Raw genomic sequence first — 14,659 nt, forward strand, 5'->3', positions numbered from 1 at the left:
GAACGCTTTTATCATCGGTTAACTTCCTCCGGGTGAATTTGAGCGCTGATATGTGCTTTATCCTGTTTCCCCACATGTGCCTTACGTGTCAGATTTTTGGCCTAACCCTGGTGCTACCCAAATCTCTGCCACAACAACACGAGCAGGGCGACAACTCCCTCTGTCGTGTTTGCTCAGCTGGGCCGGCTTTCTCAGTCAGTGTCAAACTCCTTGTTCCTGCCCCTTTACTGTTATTCTTCGCCTCTGTTTAGTTTCTTTGCACTAACATGGTTTGTTGGTTTTTTGTGCTTTGTTTTGCATCAAAGGGAACATCTCCCATGTTCGCTGTTTGTTCCCTCAGACAATGAGAAGGTCAAGTGGTGACTGATAACAGACAGCTACCTGTAACCAGTGAAACTGGGAGAATTTATCATAGATAAATAACAAACTAATAACACAAGTCAAAGGGACCAGCTTTGATATTTTTTTTAGCTAAACTAAAGTGGTGATAAAAAGATAAAAGCCTTATCTGGTTGGGAGTTGGTTAGTTCAAGAGACCAGTTGGTCTTAAAGTCTTAAAAGGGACTTAAAAGTCCAGTCTTAAAGGGACATTTCACCCCAAAATGAACATTTTGTCATCATTTACTCACCCTTGAGTTTTTTTTTTCTCACATTTTTTATAAGTCTTTGTTCTGTGTAACATAAAAAACATATTTTAAAGAGTATGGAAAACTAAACAGTTCTGAGGCACCATTGACTATACCATAGAAGTTTTTCCTACCATGGTGGTCAATGGTGCCCCAAAACTGTTTTCTTATAACGTTCTTCCAAATATCTTAAAAGTATACAGATTTGGAACAACTCGAGAGTAAGTAAATGATGACAGAATTGAATTTTTGGGTGAACTATCCCATTAACTTAAACCATAAACATTAACTTGACGAGACAAGCAAACCAGATTAGACTTTTTAACATCCTCTTTAACCTTGTTATTTAACCATTCGAAATGTAACAAAATTATCAGTGTTTGGTCACAAAAATAAAGGCAACGCATTACTGGGTCACCGACCTGCAATAATCCGCAGGCGTTTGCGTCTCGGGGGTGGCCCAAGTCCAGAAACGCCAGTACACTCATCTTCATCATCGCAGTCTCCACTCTCTAGACCCTCCTCGTCCTCGTCTGCCTGACCCTGCCGGGCCGGATCTCTTCTTGCGGTGCCCCCCGCTGGTCGAGCCTTCCATCGCTTCCCGGGCAACGTCACCATTCGCAAAAGCTATAGAGAGAAAACAGAAGAATTTACCATTAACTGCGTCAGCTAGAACATTATACCCTGATGACTAGAGGCCAAGCGTATAGGTTTTCAACATATGTAAGCATTCATCATGTTCTATGTGTGAAGTGTTACAACACTATTGACAGATGTTGCTCTAGGACATGTATTGTATAGCACTATCAGTCATAATGTGCTCGTGGATCATACTGCAACAGAAAACTCCAACAAAATGAAATGTGAAAAAAAGCCAAATTTGGTATTTTACTGTAAATTTAATAAATATGGTAGACATCTGTGATCTGGATAAACAAAAACATGTTCATAGCAAAAGCTCATACTGTAACAGAACTAATAACAATACGATGTGGTTTTGAATCGTGTGATTTCATTAGGATTCAAAGAGGTCATCTGCTTTCTGTCAGAAATGTGATTTCGTAAATTGCTCAGCAGTGGTCTATTGTTACAAATTATATGGGCAAGACCTCAAATTAAAGTGACCGTTGACAGCCAAAAACAAGAAATAAAACATCCTCATGTCATCCCAAACCAGTAATATCTTTCTTCTGTTAAAGTGATAGTCCACCTAATTCTGTCATCATTTTTTCACCCTCGTCATTTCAAACCTGTATGACTTTCTTTTTTCTGCAGAACACAAAAGAAGATACTTTAAAAAATGTTGTAAACCGGCACCCCTTCGCTTGCATTGGTTTTGTGTGTGCCGGTTACCGACATTTTTCAAAATATCTTCTTTTGTGTTCGAAATGATGACAGAATTTTCATTATTGAGTGAACAATCACTTTAATACTAATGCTCGTGTATAGTTAGAACTAGTATAAAGAGTTTGAAAAAGTTGGTTTATAGAGTCATAGGGTTAACTTATTTCAAGATATTTTTTTCTAAGTGTACTGCAACAGAGACAGACATAAAAGATAAATGTTAAATGAGCTGATTCATACATCGACCGCTGCCGTGCGCAGCCAAACTTTAATTGCAAAAAATTCCATCATCCCCCTCCTTCTCCTTCTGCCGTTCCTTTAATCTTTCCACTCTGTCTCTCTTTTTTATTGATTTCCTTCCGATGTGCGGACACAAGCATGCGCTTGTTGTTGTTTTTTTGTTGCTGTTGTTTTTGTCTACATGAGAAAATTGAGATCAGATGGGCCTTGCTATGGATGGATACACAGAAAGCAGCAGCCACTGACCAGCTTGCCGTTCACAACAAACTATACGGTATATTTTATTATATTATATTATATTATATCCTTCAGAAGATAAACAGAACCTACTAAACACACAAACCCCCCCATCTGTGATTTAAAGTCAGCACATTCTCAGGAGGTCAGCGGGGAAAGTCATACAACATGTTCCACCGGCTCTCCATACAGACCTCCATTCAGACCCGAACACGGGAGGCACAGAAGCTTCTGTTTGAACAAGTCCGCAGGGCCAGTTATAGCAGCGACAGAGAAACTGATTCATTTATGATTCATTTGCTTGCCGGCAATGACACTAAAAAGCATCAAACATACAAAAGCAGCTTGATATAGGTGTCAAAATGAGCTCTAAACAGCGCCACCTAGAGAAACAGTGCTCCTGCGATGAAAAATGACTTCAGCTGTAAATGAAATTGAAAGATAAACAAACGTCCCTTTCTTCCCCGTGCGGTATTTCAGTAGGGAATGGGCCTTTAATGCACTCGGCTCTCTTGTTTCAACAGCATGTTTTTGGAGAGCGGCATGAGTCTAAGCCCCAAGCACATTTACTGAGGGCTCTGAATTCCTTCCCAAAGACCGTTGCCCAGTAACGACGTGAGACGGGCTCTCCTCACAAACCATTTAAAACTCTGAAAGCAAACAGTCATAGAGAGAGAGAGAGAGAGAAAGACGTGCGGTTGAGGGTATTTTAAAACAAATCCTAAAAAAAGGTAGAGAGAAAAAAGGAAAGAGAGAAAGGCTCGAGGACAACTGTTTGGCACGGGGCGTACGGACAGAAGGGCGAATGGATGGAGCCCCAACCACTTGCCCACACGCGTGCACACGTGTAGCGGCCAGCTGAGGTACAACAGGATGCTTTCAGTTGGCGCCGTAGATTAAATTTCTAGCTGGTGCCACTATGTCACCCTGAAGAGAAGTTGAACATAACAGTTGAACATAACAGTACACATATTAGGGCCTGAACCACATAAAACCTTTTTTAAACATTCATGACATTTATTTTACTTTTTTCATTCTTGTTACCAAAAGATGTGAAATGAACGTTAGCAAAGGCTGGAACAAAATGTGCCAATAACTTTGAATTGTTGATCCTGACAAATGCACATATTTTCTAGGAAATTATAATATAAATATAACTTTTGTTAAAAGTATGAGTGCCTTGAGGACGCATGGAGGAAACGCATAAAAGAAAAATATGCTTGATAAATCAAGACCATGTCTCATATTTTTAAGGACTGCCCACCTCCTCCCCCTTCTCCTCTCTGTGGTCCAGAGGCTTTGGGAACATGGAGCTGAAGGAATGCAGCATAGCTGAACACAAAAAATGCAATTAGCGTCTGTTCAGCCACGCGATGCCTTCTTCCCTTAAATGCACAGAACGTGAACTGCTCAGAAACTCGCACAAAAGGCCAACATATGGCAAACTGCTCAGTGGCAAAAGAGACACAGCGACCGCAAATCTGTTGTTGTGACCCACACCAGGACTGAACTCTGCTCAGGGTCAGCGCTCGGAGAAATGCTGTAATGCCACATGGCAGTTTACTGTTTAATCTACCAGATGACAAATGAAGCGTATGCCACAGAGAAAACTAACAGACAGGAAATTATAATGTCATGACAAACAATGATTAGCCCGGTGCAGATCTCATTTACTCAGCAACAGCAAACCAGAGTTTAGTTTAGTTTGATGCGCCTCAGTAAGTCACAATTTGAGGTATCATTCATTTTCTGAACACAAATTGTGTGGGACACATTATGCAGTAAACTTTAAACGTATAGAGTTAGGTTTTTTTTTTAATGTCTAATCCTCAGTATGGGCAATAGTAATAGCGATGCTTTGTTCTAGGGCACCACTAAATACTTCTAGATTAACTAACGCTTTAAAGGGAGTAGTACACCCAAAAATAAAACTTTGTTCATCATTTATTCTCCCTTACCTTGTTCAAAACCTGTATATGACTCTGTTTCTTGTGTAACACAAAATAAGATATTTTGAGAAATGTGTCTGTGGTTTTGAGTCTTACTAACATTCTTCAAAATATCTTCTTTTGTGTTCTGCAGAAGAACAAAAGTCATACAGGATTTGAATGACATAAGAGTGAGTAAATAATAAAATAATTGAAATCTGCTGTATAGTGAAACTATTCCTTTAACTTCCTCATTTCTTCCTCTCTAACTAACTCAGTCAGTGTTTCAATACTTCTCCAACCCTGGTGAAAAAAATTCCACCTCCCGAACCCCAAACAATGAGAAAACATGAGAGGACACGTTTTTTCTCTCTCTTGCTTTTTCTGGTAACCACAACACACGCTGTGGGGCGGCAGTGAGCAGCTGAGGGTTGTGTATGGCCTGGGTATAAAGACCCCAGAGGGGCTGGAGATAAAGCCTGTGGTTTGGCCCCAGACTGCAGCAGAGCTGAGCCGCACGAAGCAACACCATATCCTGTGTGTCAGCACACAAACAGGGTCAATACAGGGACAAGTCTTCCCTGCACGATAGCAGGGGGCTCGACATGTTTATATGTTTGTGAGAGAGAAACCGAGGAGGAAATCAAGCGATGAAGAAGGACTTTTTTCTTTCTTCCTGTGATTAGCATCGTATCATTTACCTTGCCTGCTTTCAATGAAAGTTGTGCATGTCTGGACTCGTGCCGGATGGTGTGTGTGGCTTGCGGTCTTTTCATACCGTGTTTTGCTTGCTGCCGTACGGCCACTTTACACTGCATGCATAAGCAACACGTAAGTCTGACTATAACAGCAGATTTCCACTGCGCTTTCCCATTAAAGGGATCGTTCACCCAAAAATGACAATTCTATCATCATTTACTCACCCTCAAGTTGTTCCAAACCTGTATAGATTTATTAGTTCTGTTGAACACAAAGAAATATATTTGGACGAATGTTAGCAACTAACAGTTTTGGGACATCATTGACTACCATAGGAGGAAAAATTAAAATGGTTGTCAAAGGTGCATGCCCCAGAATGGTTTGCTTTCCTACATTCTTCAAAATATCTTATTTTGTGTTCAACAGAACGAAAAAAAAAATGATACAATATTTTTTCCTACTATGGTAGTCAATGATGTCCCAGAATTTTCCTTTTTGTGTGAACTATCCCTTTAAAGGAATTGCTCACCAAAAGTGGTCCCCATTGACTTGAGCATAGTAATTTTTATTACTACGCAAAGTAAATAGTGACCATTTTTGGGTGAACTATTCCTTTAACTTAAAATGCAGCGACTGAAGGATTACTACATTTTGGTCGTAAATGGTTGTTGAGAACTGAGAACTTTATTATGAAATTAGTTTAACTGAGGAGAGGGATCATATTTATATCTAAATTAATTGATACGAAACCCAAACCCAGACTGAAAGCTTTGAATATGATGGCTGTTTGTTTGCTTGGTTTGTTTGCCTTTGCCCTACATAGATAGTTCCTATTCATTTCCTCATTTATATGGAACGAATGTAAGGTATAAACAGACCCAAAACAAAGTTTCTGTGGATGGGTGAGGACATTAAAGTTACTTTGGTTGTTATGGTTCATACCTGAGAAAACAAAAGATAAAAAAGGTACATTTTTATTGTATGAGTCATGGAAACTTCAAAACAAATGCACACAGACACACATACACACACACACTTCACGCATTACCCAACATTTATTCAATTTTAGGTAATAAAGAGGGGTTTGTGTGGACCTTTATTCCCTGTTCACTCTCTCGGTCATTCTCTCGCTATCAGTGTCCTCTCTCACCTGTCTGAAGCAGACGCAGTCACGCAAGACATGGTGCGTCTGAGACAGATGAAAGAGACAGATTCATTTCCTACACTAGTACCTGTTGAGACAGGAGCACAAAGAGCGGGCGCTCTCCATAAATCTGGGTGTGGGCTTCTCCAACGATGATTTATGGATGTTTTAGCACATTTCCTCACTCAGTTTCTTCATAATCCAAACAAGCCCTTTATAGCAGCTTCCCTAGCACCGTAACAAAGCCATTTATCAAAAGAAAGCAAAACAGTTTACAGATTGGAAAGGCCTGAAAGATATCTTTATTCATTTGAGAAAAAGAAATCGAGGCTGCGCTGTTTCGGCAGGGAGGGCTTCATTGTTATGCAACAAATCTGCTACACTAAAGCCGTTTTAAGTTGAAAAGAATTCACGGTCCTTTCATCAAGCTAATGTAAATGTTGGCATGTTTGCAGTAAATGTAGCCGATTGTTTGACAGAGCAGTGGGAGCTAAAAGAGCGTCTGATATGAGGGCCGCTGGCTAAATCTAATTAGCGTCTGAGCAGGCTTTGCTTGTCTTCTCATTCAGGGCTCGACATGTTATCACAATCGTTCCCAGAGTCATGTGGTCTGAAGACGTCCATCTGATATCACCAACCCGTTCACCCCATTCCAGCCCAGCGTTCTCTCATGAACACACAGCATGCACTTTAACTTATACTGTCCATCCTTTAGGCCTGAATGAGAAATAGAGATGTAGACGGTTTTGGCGCCAACAACATAAACAAATGTAATGCGGCCCAAACTTAACATCCCAGAAAGAATCAGAGTAGTTTTGATGTTATACAAAGAATGAAAAATAAAATATTAATATACATTAATATAAAAAGAAATTAAAAATAATTTTATATTGTTATATTATAAACAAACACAGACTGGAAGTTAACTTTGGGCCAGGCGTGTGTGTCCGATGAAACTGTCTATACACTACCGTTTAAAAGTTAACGGTCATTCACTTATACATATTTTTTTCTCACTTATTTTTATCTTTTTAAGACCTTTTTCTTTTTGTCTCATAGTTTTGTGTTATTCAAAACTGTAGGAATTATGTTATGACGAAATAATAAAAGATAAAAAATTACATAATATTTTAGCATCTTCAGTAGAGGCACCCTTTGTGTAAAATTAGCTTTAAAGCAGTTCTGGAGGCGTTTACATCTATTCTGGGCTCTTATTTGCTGCTTTTAACATTATTTAGTCCATGTCATAAATTTGAAAAACATTGTTACATAATTTTGTGATGAAAGAAACTTATATGTTTGAAAAATTACATTTTTATCTACAAATCTTATTAAAGACATTAAAGCATGCTCCTTCAGAAAAGTTTTGTAAAGTCAAGAGAAACATCACTGAACTATCCCCACATAGAGCACACGTAGACATTTCTTAACAGAAAAAAGGCAACTCACGGCTACGCTATAGTGGAAATATTCTTATGCTTATGGCCAGAAAGATTTTGCCCCCTGATTGACTCCCATAGTAGGAAAAAATACAATGGTGGTCAAAAGTGCCCCAGAACTCTTTGCTGTCCTACATTCTTCAAAATGTCTTCTTTTGTGTTCAACAGAACAAAAAAATTATAAAGTAATTTTTCCAACTATGGGAGTCAATGGGGGGCAAGATCTGTTTGGTTATAAGCATTCCTCCAAATATATTTCTCTGTGTTCATCAGAACAAAGAAATTTATACAGATTTGGAACAACTCGAAGGTGAGTAAATGATGACAGAATATTAATTTTTGGGTGAAGTATCACTTTAAGAATTCTCGTGAGTTTGGGTTGGTACTTTCCACACGCTCCCTTAAAGGGATAGTTCACACAAATATTTAAATTCTGATTTACTCACCATCTTCTCATTTCAAACCTGTATAACTTTCTTTCTTTCGGAGAAAACCAAATAAGTTATTTTGAAGAATGTTGTTAACTGGCACCCATTCACTTGCATTGGTTTTGTGTCCATACCATAGAAGTGAATGGATGCCTGCCGGCGCTTTTCAGTTACCAACTTTTAAAAAAATATCCTGTTTTGTGTTCTGCAAAAGAAAGAAAGTCATAAAGGTTTGAAATGACAAGAGGGTGAGTAAATGATGACAGATTTTGTTTGTGTGAACTATCCCTTCAAGTTGTAAAATGTGTGCGTGTGTGTGTGCGTCGTACTACAGGCCCATATCAACCACTGACACTGAACAATTCTCCACATGTGTAAGCACCTCTCCTTCCTATCATCTCTTCCTCCCATAATCTAGTTGCGCCTTGTGGGACGGTGATCTGAGTTGTGAGGGGCCTAAAACAAAAGGAAAGCGAGATAGAGCGGTCTGCATCCTTCGCAGCAAGACCCTCTGATGACCCGGCACGGAGAGGAAACAGGAAGTGAGACCTCTGACCCGCCGAGAGGCTCCTGTTGTGTTTCCCGGCGAGGCCGCTGACGGGGCTCTGTGTTTCTCTAAGGTTCCTCTCCCAGTTCACGCTGGGAGATACGGACAAGCCATGAGAAACAATGCACAGAGCCAAATATCACAGGCAGCCCAGGGGAGGCTTCGGTTACACTGCAGCCTGAGAAACAACACAACCATAACCTTCCACCTGCGTGCCTCTTCTCTCATGTAGAACTGGATCTCTATGTAGTCTATATGCAGACGGTAATGTATGCCCGCTATGTGCAGGAATGATCCAAATGAATGATCATGTTTGTTAGGTCCACAGTACCTATGGTAGTTGGGTGACCATTTTCAATTCACTTGAAATAAATAACTAAATAAATTGGCACATTTTTCTTCTGCAGAACACAAAAGAAGATATTTTGAAAAATGTTGGTAACCAAACCACACTGGCCCCAATTGACTTTTCTACTGTATTTACACCAAACAGCATTCTTCAAAATATCTTCTTTTGTGTTCTGTGAAATAAAGTCACGACAGGTTTGAAATGACAAGAGGGTGAGTAAATAATGAAAGAATTGTCATTTTTGAGTGAACGATCTCTTTAATTCTGTATCCATATTATATGCATATAAGTATAAAGTACTGTGCTTCAGTGGCTCAGGAAGCACCTCCTGTAACATCATCATGTCACAGGAAGTCTTTCCAGCACAACAAGCTAACATGTTAGTAAACAGGTTTGCCGCTGACCGTGGATTTGTCTATTAATGCATTCCACTTTGGTCAAGCAACCCCATTTTCCTCAGCACAGATGAGCTCTGGCTGTGGGCTTGCTGTTGGCTGGCTGTGTGGTAATTGTAGCCAGTGGGGTGGCTGATATGGGTGTGGGTAAATTGGTGGCAGTAGGAGGGCATCAAACTTCCGGCCTCTGGGATGGGGACTGCTGAGGGGACCGGGGAGGGGGGACTTCAGTCTCATTAGCAGCCAACTAATTGGAAGGAAAATACTTCTCATGTGCTCTGTCTGACCTCCTAGTCAGCAGGGGAGAGAGGAGCAGACAGAGGAGGAGAGGGGGATGGAGAGAAAGAGAGGGAATGTGAGTTTTATTGTAAAGACAAGTGGCCAGAGTACAGCTGTATTGCTGATGATGCTGTAATGGCTAATTTCACAGATGTTTAAAGGTCCAGTGTGTAATTTCTTTGGAGCATCTTTTGAAAGAAATGCAATATATTATACATAACACAGCTTTCCTGTAGCTCAGTGGTTAGAGCATGGTGCTACCAACGCCAACTAAGTCGTTTTGGATAAAAGCGTCTGCCAAATGTGTAAATGTCTTTAGAGGTAACCTTACATAATGAGGAGTTATGTTTTTATTACCTTAGAATGGTAATATATATCTACACACACTGCGGGTCACCTTCCATGTAATTCGTCATGTTGTTTCTACAGTAGCCCTAAACGGACAAACTGCTCTACAGAGCGCGTTTCGTGGTTATCTCATTCGACATTCGAAGAAGCAAAAACGTGATAACATCTTAATCCGGTGTCAGCCACTCTTTATTTATCTCCTGAGGAATTTTAGATAAAAACCTTATTAAAGGTCCAGTGCTTTGAAAGGGAGGGGTGGAGTGAGCTGCTGGTTGCAGTTCGCAACCTCGCCACTAGATGCCGCTACATTTCATACACTGGACCTTTAATAATGTTTTTATCTAAAATTCCTCAGGAGAGAAATAAAGAGGCACACATTAGACAATTGTTGACATACAGTAAGAGTATAGTGCTATAATAGTCATTCAGGCTTGAAGGAATTTAAAGATAAATGTTCGATTTCATATTTAAATACTATTGCTGCTATTAAAACTAAATACAATTTTTATAACAGATCTGGGTATATTGACAAATCTTATAGCACAGTGCTTGAGATTTGCTTAAGTGAGTACTGAGATCTCATTTGAAACTCTAGAGAAAACGTGTAAATCTTATTTCTCAGGATACAAAAAAAGTAAGAAACGTACTCAAAAATCTCAATATGCTGTCCTTTTATTCCCATTGCTTTGTAGGAGAAACTTACCTAAAAAGAAAAGAAAACTTGGTCGAGAGAAAAACGGGAGGAAAAAAGAAACATCAAGGTTGTAAGAACAAGACAGCCATAACAAGATATTTACAGTGTATTTGTTGTGTGAGAGTCACTGGAGAAAAAAGCAAGTGAAAACAGAGACGTGTGGGGGGCCATCAAGATAGGACTACGTGCTTTCTCCGGGTCAAACCCAGCCCCCCTCTGACTCTACATCTCAAGATTTATGAAGATCCTGCTAGACGGCTTTAATGTCAGGTGTCACAGTTCATTTGAGAAACCCTCATACCTACACACCTTCACACACACCAGCATCCACTGAAATACAAATTAAACTGCATCTTTGAAGCTTGAAGTGTGCATGTGTCTTTGAGTGTGGGTTGGCCTATAAATATGTGTTTGTGTGTGCTTAGATTCAAGCGACTGTGACTGTTTGAGTAATACCCTTCCATCCATGACCTACTGGTGAACCACATGCATCTTTAACAAGAATTTTAAAGGGAAAATAAATGAGCAGAAACTAGTAAGTCAATTACAAAGTAACCAGCCAAACACTTAATATTTAAAGCTTAAATGAGATCTTTGGGTAGGCACACTACTTATATATATATATATATATGTGTGTATTCGCTTTGCGTCGTGCCGTGCCTAACAATGCCCTTGATTTATTCACAATAGATTCTGTCATCATTTACTCACCCTTGAGTACCAAATCTGTACAAATGTCTTTGTTTGGATGAACACAGAGAAAGATATTTGGACAAATGCTTGTAACCAAACAGTCCTTGGCCACCATTGACTACCATAGAAGGAAAAAGGACAATGGTAGTTAAAAGTGACCCAGAAATGTTTGCTTTCCAACATTCAAATATGTATCACTGAAAGTTTCATACACCATTCCTACTGGACGTTGCTTTTAATTTTGTAACTAATGCATCTTGTAAATGTAAATCATATAAATCATAAACATTTCTGCCATTTATTAGAGAATGAAACAGGTTAGCCGCACAAATAAAAACAAAAATGTGCACGTGTGTGTGCGAGTAGATGAGGTGTTGAGGTCTGTTGGTGGAGGCAGCAGTAGGATATAAAGCTGCGTGATGGAATGTGTGGAGCTCTGGTTTGTTTTGATGTCTGCTCTCCTGCCTTACCTGCTGCCTCTCTCTCTCTCTCTCTCTCTCTCTCTCTCTCTCTCTCAGCCTCTGGATCTAATTAAAGTGAAGCAGAGCTGTAGGACTGGAGTGTGTCACACACAACTCAACACATCCAGAGAGGAGAATGGGAATGGTGGGTTAACATAAAAATGTAGGGTGGAGTACAAAAAGAGAGATGGAGAAAGTGTGGAAATAAAATAAAAAGAGGTCTGGAAAAATTGCAAGAACGAGTGAAAGATATCTAGCCCAGAGTTGTTTCCCTTCATAAGTAAAAAAAATACAATTTTCACGGGACATTCCACAAATCTAGGACAACATGGGAGCTGACATGTAATCCTCACTTCGCTGCTCTATACACATGGCAGACACATCTCACTGCTCGAGGGAAGTCCTATAATCAAAGACCAATCAGATAATTGCAGTGTTTCATCACTATCCCCTCAACTCCTCTGGGAAATGGCTTTTTTAAGCTGTAACTCAATACTCGAAAAAGTCCAGATGGTTTTGATGACAGCACCAACGGAAAGATATATTTCACCAAATATGAAAATCTAATTTGCCGATCAGTGTAAATTAAACTGTATGCGAGGGCAGCTGTTGACAGAGAACTTGTCGCGTTTGTTTTCTTTCCCTATGTTCACGATGCTTACACATAAAGACAACACATTACACACAACAAAACCATGAGAAATACAAATGTTTAACATCTACGCAGTATATGCATCATTTCAGTCAGTCACAACCAGCCTTGATATTTCAAACTATCAAAAGATTTGAAAAAGGAACATTCAAGTTGTGTTAACAAACATTTGCAGTGTCGCGCCGAGCATCTCCACCCCTAATGAAATACCATCATTTATAATCCACATAACTGCACAGTATAAACCTACATTTTCTGTCTGAGATTGTTCCGCAGTTTCCCTTTTAAGGTGAACAGACTAATTCCTTGCGTCGCGACTGTTTGTGTAGAGCTTTTTTTGGACTGGTTAAGCCAAATGTTGATCTCATTTGTCCAGGGAAATTTTACTCATTTATTATCTTTAATTATCGACAACAAACAGAAGGTTTTCAGTTTAACAGCTTTCCTCACAGGAAGTAAACAGTCCACAAAAGACGAGACGTACAATTTCCATTTAAACACAGAGAACTAGTGCAGCTCGAATGGATCAACGAGTAAATGTTTGACACTCAAAGAAACAAGAACACACAAGCACAGCTTCATCTTAAAACATACCTGTAATTCCACCAATAAATACTAGCAAATAAATTCGAGCACCAAATATCTACTTCTCTGCTGGTAAATGCATTCACTCATATACGTTGAAGACTGAGAAATCTTTGTCTGAGTCATGTTTAGGCACGCAGAAAAGAACACACAAATGCTTTGAGTACTTGCCGAGTTGGAATAGCTTGATCACAAAGTCATTTTTTGCATTTATAGAGAGGCGAGCTCTACTCTAAACTTGGCCCAGCTGAGCCATTACGTCAGCGCCATCAGGCGTGAGAAAACGGGGTTTGTGGAGCACAGGGAGGGTTAGGTTTTGTCTTTTTGGTGGGTTACGCAGTCCCCGATGTCGGTTTCAGAAGAGGAACAAATGTGAGCCAACAAGCCATCTCTAGTGACGCTACACTAACACTTTTGGGCTTGTCACGCTATAGGCCACGGGAACAGAAATATTTCAACCTTCCAAAAACCTTATTGCTCTATAAAATCCAATGGGTCCACACCCAAAATGTTTTATAGAATTACACCAACTGGCGGGGAACATTTAGTAAGTGCGGCGCATGACAAATATACAAACTGTAACAGGCTAGAAAATTAGATTTCGCCTTTCTGAAACGCTGGGAAATGTCTGATACAAGTTTTCTGCCCGTCTGCCCTGGGAGGTAACGCAAACCTTTGGCTATCGGAAACGAATGAGAACACACACTAGCACGGTGCCAGATAACAGCAGATGCAAACTATTATCTCACCATTGGGCGAGTGAACTGAATGTTTGATTAAAACATGTTTGAGTTTCTTCTGGTGAAATAAAGGAAACACCGGCGGTCGAAGGAAATCAGTTGTGATTTCTCAACCCTATGTGGGCTGTATCTTCATTCTAACAGTGTGAGATCAGTTTGTACGGCAGTGGTTTATGGGATTGGATATTGTTGTGTCTTGTTAAGATCTCATTTAGGGCATTGTCTGAAAGTAGGATTGTAATTGTATTCTCATGAGATTGCAGCTATTCGTTAGCGAATACCATAGCAAAGACATCACACACACTCACACACACACGCACACACGCACACGCATACACACGCACATACACACGTACACATTTATGTTTACTATCTATATGAGGACATTTCATAGACTTCAACTGTTTTTATACACAGTCAGCTAGTTAAAAACACTACATTCTAACCTTATAGACCTCTTCAGATGACGTAAACGACGCTGGTTCAACGGTCGAACAAAAAACAACTTCACAAAATATATATGATTTAAAAACAAATATCTTTACGATTTAATTAATAATAACTAAATAAAAACGGAAACCGAATGTGCTTCTGGAGCAGTGTTTACATCTTGCAAAGTGGTCTATAAGGCAACTTTCTGCATTTTTACAATTTTGAAAATGTGTTTATTTTCATGTGCTTTTCACTGAGACGTCCCCAACGGAAGGTTTTGCTCAAATTTGTCAGGTTCTGCTCACTTCTGGGTACAAATTTGCCCTGGAAATATAGTGAACACACAGTGTGTGTGTGCACAGTCTAACAAACAACCCACAATATTTACAACGGGATGTG

At 39.7% G+C, this 14,659-nt stretch overlaps 1 protein-coding gene across 1 annotated transcript in view; it reads right to left on the reverse strand.

Annotated features, from left to right (window-relative positions):
- The window catches only part of gpc3 (glypican 3), a 114,818-nt gene that overhangs the window by 18,711 nt on the left and 81,448 nt on the right, over positions 1-14,659 (reverse strand). The window contains exon 7 of the mRNA XM_057349827.1: positions 1,049-1,253. Coding sequence (XP_057205810.1) covers positions 1,049-1,253 — 205 coding nt within the window. The remainder of the gene's footprint in view (positions 1-1,048; positions 1,254-14,659) is intronic.

Source organism: Triplophysa rosa, linkage group LG13 (genome assembly GCF_024868665.1).
Source record: "Triplophysa rosa linkage group LG13, Trosa_1v2, whole genome shotgun sequence".
NCBI classification, from domain to species: Eukaryota; Metazoa; Chordata; class Actinopteri; order Cypriniformes; family Nemacheilidae; genus Triplophysa; species Triplophysa rosa.